At 33.7% G+C, this 16830-nt stretch overlaps 1 protein-coding gene across 1 annotated transcript in view; it reads left to right on the top strand.

Moving 5' to 3' along the window:
* Positions 1–16830, top strand: part of LRP1B (LDL receptor related protein 1B) — a 303637-nt gene that overhangs the window by 40895 nt on the left and 245912 nt on the right. Inside the window, exons 9-11 of the mRNA XM_033229413.1 lie at positions 7617–7805; positions 8663–8811; positions 14704–14797. Coding sequence (XP_033085304.1) covers positions 7617–7805; positions 8663–8811; positions 14704–14797 — 432 coding nt within the window. The remainder of the gene's footprint in view (positions 1–7616; positions 7806–8662; positions 8812–14703; positions 14798–16830) is intronic.

Here is a 16830-nt window from a genome sequence, read left to right on the forward strand (position 1 = left end):
TCACCAGCAGAAGGGCCCAGAAAGTTTTGAAGCAAAAGGAATATGCTTTGCCAAGTGCATGAAGCAATGTTGCTTTGTTTACTTGACAGGTTAGAGAGAATTGTCATCATCCTACTAATGTATTTTTAGTCAGTCTTGTTTTCAAAAAAGTATACTACAGTTTAGAGAGTCTGCTTTATAAAACTTTACATTCATTAACAGGAATACTCTTTAGATAGCAAATATTGAAATGGCCATATTTGACCTTCTATTATAAACAATTTAAAAATAGGTAAGAGACAGGAAGGGATTAAATGATATTAAATCTAATACTCCTAATCTATATGGACAGTATATATTATTTGAAATGAGGATGTAGACAACATGAGGCAAGAAATACTAGAAAATAATGGGCCATGGATGCCTTCAGCTCTAATAATGGCTTAAATCTGAAAAAGATTTCTAAATACAGTATGAATTTCTTTTTTTGTTTTATTTTGTTTTATTTATTTATTTGCTTATTTTTTGAGACAACGTCTCACTCTGTTGCCCAGGCTGAAGTGCAGTGGCACGATCTTGCCTCACTGCAACCTCTGCCTCCCGATCTCAAGCTATTCTGCCCCAGCCTTCCGAGTAACTGAGACTACAGGCATGCACCACCATACCTGACTAATTTTTATATTTTTAGTAGAGATGATGTTTCACCATATTGGCCAGACTGGTCTCGAACTGCTGACCTAAGGTGATCCACCTTTCTTGGTCTCCTAAAATGCTGGGATTACAGGTGTTAGCTGCCACTCCTAGCCACAGTATTAATTTCTATGCTTTGATGTTGTATATTACACTTATTTAACTGACCCAGTATAAACTACTACACTAAAGAGGGACACAAGTTTATTTTGGATATTTGGTCAATATCACTATTCAAAAGTTAGCATATAATCTACTTTCAGGCACTATCAGCCCTGATTTTCCTGCACTATGACATATACTAAAAGGAAAAACTACTTCCCATCCCAGCAAGGTCTCATTGAAGGACTGATAATATCAGAAAAATAAACTTTCAATATTCTATCATAACAGTTGGAAATGTTGGCCATCCTTCATGTTCCTGTCATTTCTTAATGCTTTTTTTTTTTGAAAAATTGATTTTGAACCTTGTTGCCTAAATTTTATTTGTGATACTGTTTGTTACTATCAAGTAGGATGGCATTAAAGAGTAAACAGGCAAAATGTTCACAGAGGCAAAAATTAAACAAAACACTTAAGAGCTGCTCGTTGTAAGTTTTAGGAAATAATTTTTTTAAAATGGTTTGCACAGTAATACCAAAGGAGACATACATAATGATTAGCAAAGAACAAATGTCCTTGGCCGTAAGGTTATATAACGCATGCTCTTTTTTTCCCAGGTACTTTTAACTAAAGCTCTGGCTCAACGATCCTCCTCTGGAGATTAGTCTACCTTGGCCATTTTCCCACCCACCCACTCTTTGTCACTCTTCATCAACTAGAAACCATTATCCACCCACCCTCCCACTGACTGCTGTCATGAATCTTCCACTTTCTTTGTCACGTTAAATCACTTTCTACCGCCATCTAATTTTATCACCTGTTTACCAGACTATAGTTTTTCATAGCCTCTGTTTAACCTCACCCCATTTTTTCAGTGCTAATTGTTTTTCTTTATCATCGCTTTCTTTTCGTTTTTCACACTATGTTACTTTAAGTCACACCCTATCTTCTCTACATAGCTCGTTGTGCTCTTATTCTAGAAAAATATCAGGGCAAATTATTAGTGTCAGGGTGTCTCAAAAGAGGGGATCAAATGAGCATACTTGGTTCTCTGTTCTGAAGACAGATGGTGTTTTAGTTAAGCTAGATAGTTTGCACCATATTACCCAGGGAATGGGTGTCATGAATGGTTTTTGATCTGGGAAGACATATGTTAGATGAAAAGACATGAGAAATATCAATTAGTGGGAGTTCTAGTTATCTTGGCTTTGCCTCTTTGCCCTCTTCCTGTGCTGTAAAACTGACTTATGTGGACTACCTCACCCAGGTTCTTTTACCTTCCCACATCAAGTTGAATTTCCTCCATGAATTGCATTGCAAGGACATTAGATAGTGGACAGAAAAAGAAGTCAGAATATTTATCCATCTCCCTTCCCTCTATGCTCAACTGTAATGATTTAGCAGTGCCTGAGTCTATCTACGAAAGGCCACTGCTCTTGTTGGATGGCTTTATTCACCTCAGCTGCATTTTTCACTAGCTTCTGGTAACAGATCTAGTAAAAAGCAATGCATTACTTGTACCTTTGCATGCCCATCTCTATAAATAATTATTTATTAAACCTTCTTCAATTATCACTTAAAGATATGTTTTCTATTTTCTGCAGCAATTCTGACTAATATAAAAGAGATTGGAAGGGATTAAAAATAAGGTGAAAAGTTAGAATAATTTTGCAGTATTACTGGTGTGATGGGATATGAGTCTTTACTTGGGATAATGGCACCAAGAATTCTTTTAAAAAATGGGAGTGTCTTAAATATATTAAAAAGAAAAAGATAGTAGAATTTAACGTTTGATTTGATATGTTTGTAAACTTTAAAGTTTTAGGGGATTACCTTTCCAAACATAGCCATAGAGTGAGGCATAAGGTAACCTTAATGGATCACTGATTGTTCAGGTATTTCCTTCAAATCAATATATAAATACTTGATAACTCAAGTCAATCAATTCTAAGCTCCTGTTACTCTAATCTTGATTCCTTCCTAAAAGTAATAACATAATTTGGTGATTGCATTCTATATCTTTTTTTTTTTTTTTTTTTTTTTTTGAGACGGAGTCTCGCTGTGTAGCCCAGGCTGGAGTGCAGTGGCCGGATCTCAGCTCACTGCAAGCTCCGCCTCCCGGGTTTACGCCATTCTCTCGCCTCAGCCTCCCGAGTAGCTGGGACTACAGGCGCCCGCCATCTCGCCCGGCTAATTTTTTGTATTTTTTTAGTAGAGACGGGGTTTCACCGTGTTAGCCAGGATGGTCTCGATCTCCTGACCTCGTGATCCGCCCGTCTCGGCCTCCCAAAGTGCTGGGATTACAGGCTTGAGCCACCGCGCCCGGCCTGCATTCTATATCTTATTTTTTACTTTTGAAAATATGAATGAAGATTTTACAACTTTTATTTTATTTTATTTTATTTATTTTTTATTATTATTATTTTTAGACAGAGTCTTGCTCTGTCTCCCAGGCTGGAGTGCAATAGCATGATCACGGCTCACTGCAGCTTCCGCCTCCCGGGTTCAAGGGATTCTCCTGCCTCAGTCTCCCGAGTTGTTGGGATTACGTGCACCCACCACCATGCCCAGCTATTTTGGTATTTTTAGTAGGGATGGGGATTCACCATGTTGATCCGCTGGTTTCAAACTCCTGACCTCAGGTGATCTGTTTGCCTCGGCCTCCCAAAATGCTGGGATTACAGATGTCAGCCACCACACCTGGCCTATAGTCATTTTTAAATAATAAATTTCAGTGATTGCTGGGCATAAAGTAATATTTTAAGATAGCATTTAGATTTTTAAACTAAATCTGGGAAGATAAAGAATGTAAAATAAGATAGTATTACTAGTGAAATGTCTATTGACATACTCAGTGCAGAAAACCATGTCAAAGCTATCAATATCCTAATGCTGTATCCTCCCATAACACTAACTATGAGATTTTAATTCAAGAAAAGCTGAGAACTGTGTAACTGGGTCATTAGTTTCTTAAGTATTTAAACTAGATTAGTCAGAAATACAAATTTAGAATGATATTACCCAGGAATATACTTGTTTAGCATTATAAATGTTATCTAAAAAAATGAATAATCAAGAGGATTGTAATAGAGTATATCGAGCTGTGAGGCAACAGTTAAGCCAAAACCATGTTCTGAATAGCCACCTTTTCTTTTTTTCTTTCTTTTTCTTTCTTTCTTTCTTTTTTTTTTCTTTTTTGAGTCAGACTTTTGCTGTGTCACGCAGGCTGGAGTGCAGTGGTGCGATCTTGGCTCACTGCAACCTCCGCCTCCTGGGTTCAATCGATGGCCACCTTTTCTATTTGTCGTAATTACACTGAGCTTTAGCAGGATAGCATCCAACGCGACTCAAAGGGAAAAACTCCCAAAAGGAGTATTTGACTTACTTATTTTTGCCAAATATCAACCCTTTTCTTCTGAATGATATAGTCTATGAAATAAAAATTAGGAACCTAGTGCTTGAGTGGAATTCTGGAAAAAGTACAATACATAATGCTGTTACACCAAATAGAGACTTAACTATAGTAAGCAGCTATAAAATAGGCTTTAGATATATAGTCAGTACCTGTGAAACTACAGCCCATGTAGCAGCTCTGTTTATTCTTTTTTGTGTGTCTACTGAATACCTGTAAATGAAAGATTTATTAAATGTACTTTTCACGTTTCTCTGTTAATTAAGCAAATGCAGTTTTATATAGACAACTGGTCATATAACTTTTCTCTTAAAAATGATAGTCATCATCATGTTTAGGCAACATTGACTACTTTTCCCCTAAACTTAACCACATCTCAGCATTAGTTAAGGGTTTGTTTGTTAAACGTTTTTCTCATACCTTCACATCTCATGTTTATTTTTATTAGCTCCGTGTACTTTCTGTCTTACTCTGGTTTTTGTTGCTATGATGAAATACTACAGACTTGGTAATTTACAAAGAAAATAAGCTTAGCTGGCTCATGGTTCTGGAGGCTGGAAAATTCAAGAGCATGGCACTGGCATCTGGTGTCATCCCATGGTGGAAAGGTATCACATGGTCAGAAAGCACGCTCCGGAGAGAGCTAAGATTCAAATACCAGTACTTTTAATTACTAGTTTTTTTCTACCCCTCTTTTGCCAAGTTACTTAAATTTTCCACATGTTAGTTTCCTCATCTGTAAAATGAACTTTACTTGTATTGGTCCGTTCTTACACTGCTCTAAAGAACTATCTGAGACTGGGTAATGTATAAAGAAAAAATGTTTAGGGACAGGATTCAGAGACCTTCCAGGTTGGGGAACACATCCATGTTTTGAGAGAGTGGCACACCCCCAACTTTATAGGGACAAAAGCTCCTGTGATTGGGACCCTTCCAGACTTTGGCCTATGCACCTTTTCATCTAGCTGTTTATTTGCATCCTTTTTAATAAACTGGTATACATAAAAAAAAAGAAAAAAGAAAAAAGAAAAAATGTTTAATTGACCCACAGTTCCATAGGGCGTCCAGGAGACATGACTGGGGAAGCCTGAGAAAACTTACAATCATGGCAGAAGGGCAAAAAGGAAGCAAACAGATCTTCACATGGCAGCAGGAGAGAGGGAGTATAGGAGGGAAGTGCTACGCACTTTAAAACAACCAGATCTCGTGAGAACTCGCTCACTAGCAGGAAAATAGCAAGGGAGAAATCCGCTCCCATGATCCAATCCCCTCCCACCAGATCTCTCCCTCAACACTGGAGATTACAATTCAGCATGAAATTTGGGTGGAGACATGGAGCCAAACCATATCACTACTACTGTACAGTAGAGTTTTTAAGAATATAAAATAAAATAAAATATATAAATTGCCTCTCCCACTGGCCTAGTTCTAGTGCACCAAAGTGCTTAATAAATATCACCTGTAGTTACTGCTGAATAATTAAAAAAACTGTTACTTTTGATGTGCTAATTGGCAGATTCTTACAATAACTTTGTTTTTCTTACATAAGTAAATTCAATCTCTTATGGATTGAGGTCCTTAAAAATGATGATTAATTTTTTGAGCCCATATTTAATGATTATACTATCACCTTTGCATCTAACGAGATTCACATTAAATGTTTTGAGGCTTTCAACATTTCCCAAAAATTTTTATTTTATTCTAAAAATCTTGAAATCTATATATAAGGTAAAAGGATCTTATAATAATCACCCATCACCAAGATTCAATTAATTACTAACATTTTGCCACATTTATTTTATCTTTTTTGTGTGAATTTATAAAGTCAAAGAAAAATGGTGGGATTAGTTTGTATAAATAGCTCACAGGTAATTAATTATAGTAAAGTGTCCTTCTTTTCATTCTATCTAATTTCACTTATTTATTTTAGTAATGATATCTATGTCTGCAAGAGCACATAGATAATTAAGTTGTGTGCACATCTAGATTTTTACATCAAAATTCAAAACATCTAAAGTGTACAAATCTGGATTTTTAAAATCTGGATTTTTAAAATGCATCTTTCATATGCACAGTATCTGTTCTGAGATTAATTTCTAACTAGATTTTATATTAGAAATAGTATTCAGTGACTTAATATATGACTTATGTTGAGATTTCTAATTTTATTTCTTTTATTTCTATTGTCTCTTAGTTGTAGTGAGTTATCTGATAACATTTGGCCTATCAGAATACAAATAACAAATCAAAAAAATTAAAATATCTGCTTTAGTTGATAATACAAATTTACTCAGCTTTAAAAAATAAGGCTGTAAAGCTTCTTGTAAATACTAAATTGTATTTGAAATTTTGATAGTTTTTTAGTTACTACTGAATGAGGAATATGCCATACATTAATTTTCAGTCATTAAAATCTAAGAAAAAAGTAAATATTACTGGAAATATCGTACCTTTTTTCATTAATGAATATGTCAGAATTTCTAAAAGTGTATCTCAAAATTAATACAGAAAAATAGTATGTTTGTATAAGTTAGGGAATTTTCATCTTCTCCATTTGTTATTTGTCAATCTTGAGAAAGTAGAAGCACAAAGAAAACTCTATCACTGTTTAAAATTATTTAAACCCAAACCACTGAACAGATCTACCATATCTTATTTACCGGATAGGACCCTGGACTCTCTCAAATGAATAATTCACATTTGTGATGCTCACTCTACTGTTTACATTTAAACATCAGAAAGAATAATTATAAAACAATTTTAATCTGCACCTACACAGTTTTATGACCATTAAATTTGCATAATACATTATTATCTGCCACACTTATTTCCCTCTACCCCATCCCAGCTCACTTTGCAAGTAAAAGTGCTCATAAAATCTCAGTGGCTGAAAAGGTTTATAGTAGTTTCACAGCCACTTTATTTCCAGGTAGTAGACACATTTCTTCCAGGATCTATAATTTAATCATTTTACATGTGAAAAAAGTAGGACAATGACATTTAGATTTAGGTATTTAAGTTAAGAACAACCAGAAGGAGATATATATGTATATATGTAAATATGTGTGTATGTATACACACACATACACATATATAAATTATGAATTTTAAAATAATTTAAAATTATTTTAAATGTTAAAATAATGGTGGATGGTATTTGTTTCTGGTGAAGCAGGCTTTAATGGTGAAAGAATCACATTCATTTTTTTTTTCCAGTGATTGAACCAAGCCGAATCTGAGCAAAGCTAGCTCCTGTGCCCAATCTTGCATTCTCTTAACCGGTAATAAAGAACTTTGCTGGCCTGACAGGTTGTCACAGCAATTATTCACATGAAGTTCTGTAGCAGTTGTATCTGTCAGCCCATGTAGTATTGAATATTTTAACTGGCAGTCTTCCAAGACTGAACATTAATCTTACCATCTCCTATTACAGTCCCTAATCAAGATATTCCAGGGGTGATTGCACTAACATTGTTTGAAGACTACATCTACTGGACTGATGGGAAAACCAAGTCACTCAGCCGTGCCCATAAAACATCGGGAGCAGACAGACTCTCACTGATTAACTCATGGCATGCCATCACAGATATCCAGGTGTATCATTCTTATAGACAACCTGATGGTAATTATTCTTTCCATGATTTCCATAAATGCATTAACATCTTTCAGTAACATTCCATTTTTTATTCTTTCAAGGTTAAATGTAATTTTATTTTTGATGAAGATTACTAGATTTAATTATTTAGCATCACTTTATGAAAGAATTCAATCAATATGAAGTACTGCTCTTAAGGCATATGATTAGAAGCTCAATAATAGGACAAAGAATTGTAGATTTGTTCAACTCATATAAAGCTAAAATGATAATAATGTATTTAGTCAGATAAGTGAAGACTGTATTCTTGAAATAATTTGTTTACAAAATAGAGGATCCTTAGTTTCTGTAACGCTGAGTAGGAGGAATTATGTTTAAGTAGCTCTAGGGTTTTAAAACTGACAACTCTATCAAGTTTTCTTCAGCATATATTTAATAGGAATTTCATCTGGCCTTGTGAAATAAAGGTTTGATTATTTTCCTTAAAAAACCTATCTGGCCTATAAAGCAAAGCCATTACACTCCTAGGTATAGATCATTGTTTCATTGTTTTATTTTATGTTTGTATTTCTGAACATACGTTTGTCTTCATCCAAAATGCTTCTAGTCTTGTTTATTTTTCTCATGGACAGTTTTTTCCTACTAAAATTCTTATTTTGTAGAAATGCACCTTTAAAATTATTGAATGGTCAAATTAATGTCAATCGACAATGAGTAGCATTTGTGACAAAGTAAAATTATATTTATAGTCTTGATGAGTTCTTGATTACAAAGATTTATTCCAATTCAAGTTATGAAGCTTAAATGTCCTATCTCTAATCCCATGTTATATTATTAGTTTTGATTATCTTGTTTTGTTGTTGTTGTTTCTTTCTTATCTGTAGTCTCCAAACATCTCTGCATGATAAATAATGGTGGTTGCAGTCATCTGTGCCTTTTAGCCCCTGGAAAAACACATACTTGTGCATGTCCCACCAACTTCTATCTGGCAGCTGATAGTAGGACTTGCTTATCCAACTGCACAGCCAGCCAGGTGAGTGGAGGTCTGCGAATCTTCTTATAGAGTGTATGGTGAAACATCAGTTCTTTTGTTTAGCGTAACATTGAATGATCATTCCATGCATTGTAGAGATGGTCACAGAATAAAGGAAAAGCACTGTAACACCTCATTAAAATGGGCCTTAGCCATTAGGAAGAATAAATAAAGGCCAAAAAGGGAACGAACAAACAAACAAACAAAAAAGAGAGAGATAGAAAAAAGTATTTCACAGATCCACACAAATAATGTCTCAAATCCTAAGTGGGCATAACAGCAACAGCAGAGGAGATTTTATGTAGTTTAATAAGGCAAGGTGATTGAGGAATGGTGTAGGTAAAAGGAGGTGGAGTTTAAACAGAGCAGGAAATCTCTCCAGATAATATGCTCTATGTCACTGTCCCCACTTTCCATTTCTTAGAGTTGGTGATCTGGAAAAGATAAATTAAATAGAGAGTAAGTCTCTAGATTTTGTTTTTATTAAAATAAATTATATGCTTAAAATAACTTTATTCTGAAACCTCTTTTTCTTTAAAATTTAATTATTTTCAGTTGAAGATATCCCAGGAGTTAAGTTGTCTACTGTATGGTAGTTGCATGGACTTGATTTGATTACTTTCAAATTTTGGACAATAGTCATATCACATTATAAAACTGTACTTTGTAACACATGAGCCACTATCTTGTTGGATTTAAGATAAAACTGTCAAACTATATTTTGTCTTTTAAATGACTAAATTTGTTTTTAGAATCCTGTGTTTGTATTTGCTAATTTTCCAGTTACTAGCAGTGATTTCATTGCAAGAGACCGAGTTTCTCTTAGATTGTTTCTATCTTCAAAATGGAGAAGCTAAATTTAGCTCAGCTTGCCTTTCAGATTAGACTTAGGACTATCATACACGAAAGAACTGCATAAATAATAACTACTAGAACTTTTTCAGGGAGTCAGAATGTGTAGAGGTTAAGGGCATAGATTCTGAAGCCAGAACCTCTGTGATCATAACCCAGACTCGACTTTAAATTGAGTTTGTTACTTCTTGGTACCTTGGTTTTCTCATCTTTTAAATGGGATTATATACTATTTCTAAGCCATATCCAGATTAAATGGGAAAAGTCCCTGGTACATATTAGATTTTGTTTATTAATCTTGTCGTATACTGCAGCTGAAATTTACATAAAAAGTCATGTGTGTAGTGTGAGCTGCCCTCAGGAGGTTCTGATGGCTCGTTGAAAGCACAAGCCATAAACTCTGCTTTTATTACAAAATGTGTTATTCTAATTATATGTCCCTGAGTATTTGTGTAAAAAATATTATTTTTAAAGAGCTGGAAATTTAAGCCATTATGAGAGATAAAATTAGCAACTGAATTATTCTTAGTGGTCAAATTAAAGAGAGAAATAACATTTTTTAATATTTTAAAATAGAATGATCAATACTGTTGGTGCTATTTAGTCAAATGTTCAGGTAGCATCCACTCAGGTTATTCTAAAATAATCTTTGGTCTCTTGCTTTGGAGTGATCATACATATATCAGTCTGTTGAGGCCCAAAACTGAGGCTGTCACTGGCTTAGTAGGGATGATGCCTGCCTGAGTCACTACAGTGGCGATGGTTTAATAGCCAACTAAAAATAGAGCAAAATCACGGTATTCTTTGAAGCACAGGTGAATATCTCAAATAGCAAGGCACAGAGAGTAAAACATCAGACTCACTACAGGCATCAAAGGGGTAACACTTTTTAAAATATTATATATGAAAATGTGTAACTGTTTATCCAATGCCAACAAATTAGATTAGTCAAATAAATGAAAACCTAACTCGCCCTGAAAGTATTATTTATCTAATAAAATTATTTCCCAATTTGGTATCCATGATGACAACACTAAAATATTTGTATTTTTTAAATATCCCCAATAGTCTATCATGAATTTTTAAAAACTTAACAATAGCAAGACAGAGCAAACAAATCCAAATGTGGACAATACTTTTCAACCATATTTCTGAAAACAACAGAAAAAGAGGAGGTATCACTTCATTAGTTTCATCTTCAAGGAAAAAGTTAATTGCCCAGTCCCGGTAGCTCACACCTGTAATCCCAGCACTTTGGGAGGATAAGGCAGGTGGATCATTTGAGGTCAGGGGTTGGAGAGCCACCTGGCCAACATAGCGAAACCTCGTCTCTACTAAAAAATATTAAAAATTAGCTGGGCGTGGTGGCATGGACCTGTAATCCCTGCTACTCAGGAGGGTGAGACATGAGAATTGCTTGAACCCAGGAGGCGGAGGCTGTACTGAGCCAAGATCATGCCACTGCATTCCAGCCTAGGCAACAGAGTGGAACTCTTGTCTCAAAACATAAAAACAAATAAAAAAAGAAAGAAAAAAAGTTAATGAAGAACAGGTAATGCAAAGTGTTAAGTGGTTATCCCTGTAAATCTTCTCATTTGTGAGACCATTTTACCTCTGGTTCTTTTATGATCTAATGAGAAGAAAATCTATCTCTTGTGTACTTCTTGGAGAAAAATCAGTTTGTAGAAACATGATTTTCAGTGAGGTAGACCTTTAAAGGAAGCAAATTATCTAGGCAGTTTACAATCATGCTAGTAAGTATTCTGATGAAAATTTTGCATTCTTTGTTTATTCTTACATAGGGATTTTGATATATCATCTACTGATTGTCAACAAATGACATGTTCACCAAATAGTATTATTTTAGGAAAAAACAGGCAAATCACATCAATAAGAATTCTATTAGAATTAAAAACATAGTCTGATAATCTAATAAAAGTTAAGATTAAGTTCAATTCATATAACACTAGTCATTTCAAATATTTAATGAAAATCATTTTAATTAGAAAAAAAGTCAACTTAAAAATGACTTTACTTAAGCTTTAAAATAGAGACTCTTTTTGTTTCAACTAAACTTCACCATATTGGGATTGCATTTTATCCTTGTATTTGTATTAGTAGCCACGTATTTAGTAGTTTCTTTATAACTTTTTCTTGTAGGTGATAATTACAATCTACAGTTTATTTTATGATGATATTAGTCTTAGAGAACATTTATGATGAAGACTTTTATATTTATATTTAGCATTAATCTTTTTTAAGTTACTGAATTTAAGTATGTAAAAATGAAGCTAAGATATGAAATAGAAGAGATCTTCCTGTTATAATAAAATATTGATTAACATGAAAAATAAGATAAGTATATTTTACCCTGGCCTCCCTTAACTCAAAACCCTTTAATGTTATTATCAAAGTCAAATGAAGAGCAAAATCATTATATCATATATAATTCCAACAGTTCATGTTTATTTAAATTGGGCTCATTTAGTGAATAAAAAAATATATGCAATTTAGATATTTTTCCAATCATGATTGGGAAGACTTTGAGGATACTCAGGAGACCTGCTGTTCTCCTACTAATGTGTTTTAATATATTGTAATGACTAGAAATATTTAATGTTAAGGGTAACTGCTTTCCCTCGTATCCCCAGACAGTCACTATCTATAAAGGTAAGTTTTCTCCTCTCATATTTTATGAAACACACACACACACACACACACACACACACACACAACAGAAATGTACAAGCTAAGCAAATATGGAAAAATCAGTTGAACAGTCAGATCTCCCATTGGATTCATAGAGCTCTATTCCTTCTTGTATTGCCACTGGGAGAAAAATTCACACTTATATTTTTTAAATGATGTAAATCTATCATGAATTCAGTCCATCATATCCAGACAAATTTAGCAAAAGCCAACATCAAATAATCTCTTATTTGAAGAAAGTAACAGTGTTCTAAATAAACAAATCTTTAGATTGCTAATCTATTTTCATTAGTAATAATTCAGCCTAGGCTATAGTTTTCTGTTACAAATCTTTCTTGTATATAACATGCTAAGATAAATGCCAGCTTGCTGTCAGTCACTTATATGGAAATAACAACATAAGCACTTCTAAAAGAAGTTAATAACTTTTAGAAAATCATCTCAATTAACATTTAGAAATGTTTTTAATTCCAGATGAATATTGTGATATATGCTTTTCAATGAAGTTCTACTAAATTGAAGAGGAAAATAATTTGATATACCAGGAGAAATCGACTAAATGTTACATACTGCTTGGTTTAACTAATTTCAAGTGATTTGTTTTTTTAGTGACAGCTACTCCAGATGCATGTGCTCTGTATGGAAAGTGAGATTTTTGTCTTTAATTCCTTCTCTCTGAGTGGTACTGAGAAAGTAATTAGTTTATGGTCATAGATTACTAAAACATAACTGAACTGAGCTTTTTGGTCACTGTTTATATTTGGGCAATAATGAAGTTAATAGGAACAATAATTACTCTGTCTCAGCAGCTACATGTGAGTTCAAATCACCTTTCTCATAAAAGTAATATGCAATAATAACTTCCTATGATTTGTCTCCAGTATCAAGTCACTTGCATGCTAAATAGCCTGTAGGTAAATAAATATTGCCATATAACAACTCACTTAGTTTCTCTAGCATTAATCTGCCACTCAATAGTTAATTTTTAAAAGGAGTTAAAATTTCCATTTCTATAAATGATAGAATTATTGCCTTTCTCATGACTTTTTATTTAGCTGTTTCAAGTGGAAAGGATAATACAACAAATAAAACATATTAATAAATATTTTGGTGAATAGGTTTGTTTTTAGGTAATCTGGAGAACAAGTTTTATTACAAGAGTTTTTTTCTGTGCATTCAATTTTTTAAGTGAGCAAAAAAAAAAAAAAATTGAGCCTTATTTTTACCTCTTTTTAAAAAAATTATCAGAATTTCTCTTTGTCCTAAAAGATCATGTGTATTTATTAGGAATTCTGAAAACTGAAAAGAACTGTGTTGGCCTTAAATGCTTTAAAGAGATATTCTTAAAATTTATGTGGGGCCCATACTCATCATGGATAAAGGCAGTATTTTCAGTGTTCAGGAATGTTTATGGAATCACAGCATGACAGAGCTGGAAAAGATACTTCAGATTATCTTCAGATCCTCTTTTGATGGTTAAAGAACACAGACTGAGAGATGTTAATTGAATTGCCCAAGATTCTGAATAAAATGCAATTAAATTAAATTAATTCAAATTACCTAAATTAGTTTGACTAGATATCTCTTCCTGATATTCCTGATAGTTTTTAGCCCCATTTAGTGTTTGCCAAACTTTTCCTGTAAAGGGCCAGAGAGCAAATATTGTAGACTTTTCAGGCCACAGGATCTCTGTAGCAACTACTCATGTCTGCTGCTGTAGTGTACAAGTAGCCCTTCAGGGCTGGTGCGGTGATTTATTTACACCTGTGATCCAGCACTTTGGGTGGCCTAGGTGGAAGGATCACTTGAGCCCAGGAGTTTGAGACCAGCCTTGGCAACATGGTAAAACGTCATCTTTACAAAAAATACAAAAATTAGCTGGGCAAGGTGGCAGATACCTATAGTCCCAAATACTCCAGAGGCTGAGGTGAGAGAATCTCTTGAGCCCAAGAAGTTGAGGCTCCAGAGAGCTAAGATCACACCACTGCCTTCCAACCCGGGCCACAGAGGGAGACCCCATCTCAAGCAACCAGCCAACCAACCAACCAACCACAAAACCAAGTAGCTCTTTAGACAACATGTAAATGTGAAAGCTTGTCTGTGTTTGCAGGTCATCTCAAGAGGTTTTCCTGAACAATATGCTCTCCTGGAAGATCATCTTGTAGTTTGCTGTGTAATTAGTTCCTATTGTGGAATTCTCCAAAATCACCGTTGTTCACATTTGCAGAAAAAATGTAGACTAGGCTATGTTGCCAAATTTTAACATATCCATTATATAGGCACTGGTTTCTTCAACATTTTTTTTCTTTTTTCTTTTTTTTCTTTTTAAAGTTTCGTTGCAAAACTGACAAATGTATTCCATTCTGGTGGAAATGTGACACTGTGGATGACTGTGGTGATGGATCTGATGAACCTGATGACTGTCGTGAGTATACTGGCAAATGTTGAAATTTAGAATTTAGAGTCCCTTATATCCCAGACCTGCAAAATTGAAACTACACCTAAAGTATTGCCTTCTGACACTTTTCCAAAATTGAAACAGAAAAATTTTAAATGCCATTATTTAAAAATAAAATAAAAATTGTTGCTATATCTTGATTATCTCTCTGATAACTGTTACATTTAGAATGGCGCCATCAGCCATTTGTGTTAGATTTTGTTTCTCAAATTTGATTACTTGTGGCATAATGACGTTATTTCATGTAGTGATCAGTAGGGTAATAAGCAGCATTAATTTGACTTAATATGTCACCAAGTTAGAAGAAAAAATGGGCAAGTTTCCAGAATGTCACTCAATGACTGAAATCTTATCTTTAAGAAATGTGATTTCTCAACTTTACTGTCAGCATTGAAATCCTGAAAATTCTTTAAAAGTCTGATTTTTCCAATATAAATCATTAGATTGCCATTAGGTAATTTAATTTGTTCTTAGCAATTGCTGTAAAGTGACTACCAATTATGTTTGGCATTTGACTGTAATTGGTGTGGTTAGCTGCTGCTTTTTCAGCAATCGTTGGTTACTTTGGTTGTAATGGGATATCAGCAGACTTTTCCTTGATAGTCTTGCGTACTTCACTCCGTCGGTCACTACAATACTTCACTGTCAGGTTGGAGATGCTCGTAGTCAATCATGATAATTCCCTCAACATCCCAGTACATGATTGCCATGATTTGGCCTTGACAATTGAGTTCAAAATCCTTAGGCTTGTACTGCAAAAAAAACAGAAAAAGCTGGCTACCTTCTACTGTAGAGCTTGCTAACACCTTATTATAAAGCTTTTACAAATTTAGGGCATATAGATAGTTACTTAGATAGACTATATTCCATCTCTCTGGTCACAAGAGAATTCCAAGTCTGTCACACATGGAAATTATTTCATATAGCATATATGTTTGAAAGCAGTAAGTAATCAAATCAATGAAAAAGAAAAAAATTATGAAAGTCATTGCTTTTCTAATATAATCCTTATGTTTCTGAAAGATTCACTGCTCTTTGATTTTTTAAATACAGGTTTTGTTTTTTACTATGATAGACAACATATAAAGAGTAGTATCTCTGTGGGATAGGTATACTATTATGTCTGAATTATTATTTTCAAAAAACTTACTAAGTTAAAAGGAATATCAAAAGAAGAATAAATTATTTTGGTGACCCTACTGAGATTCTTCTTAAGAGAAAGTTATTACTTTCCCCACAATAAAGTAAATTTTCTATGATAACAGTAAATACACTGACTGCAACTTATATTTGTAATTCTTAGAAATAAACAAAAATGAATATGTTACTTTAGTCCTTTAATTAAGAAAATGATCTTTCCTGTCTAGATTCACTGTTCTCTGAGAAAATTTCACTATAATGACCTGCAGCTCCTGACCTCTAGTTGTAATTTTGACTGAAATTTCATCCTGGAACCACATTGATATGAAAAATTAACTACAGCTTTAGTATTAGGAATTTTTCACATTTAACTCCTTTCAGAATATATGGTCACCAAATATTACTTTAGTGCCTTTTTGAGGCACTGCTGTCTAAGAGACATCTGTTATCTAAGAGCTTCTCTATGATCTTTGTTTTGATTAAATACTAATATCTACATTTTTAAATTGACAAGTAAATTTATATATATTTAAGGTATATAGCATAATTTTATCATATATGTATACATTATGGAATGGCAAAATTATGCTATTTATCATATGCATTACCTCACATACTTAGCTTTTTTTGTGCTGAGAATACTTAAAATCTATTCTCTTAGTAATTTTCAAGTGTGCAATATATTGCTTTTAACCATAGTCAACAAGATGTACAATAGATCTCTTGAAGTAATTTTTTCCATCTAACTGAAATTTTGTGTCTTTTGAACAATGTCTTCCTAATCTCCCCAATCTCCAGCCTCTGGTAACCGTCATTTTATTCTCCGTCTCTATAGGTTTGACTTTCTTAGAGTCTACTTA

Source organism: Trachypithecus francoisi, unplaced genomic scaffold, assembly GCF_009764315.1.
Source record: "Trachypithecus francoisi isolate TF-2019V2 unplaced genomic scaffold, Tfra_2.0 Lachesis_group13, whole genome shotgun sequence".
Taxonomy (NCBI): Eukaryota; Metazoa; Chordata; class Mammalia; order Primates; family Cercopithecidae; genus Trachypithecus; species Trachypithecus francoisi.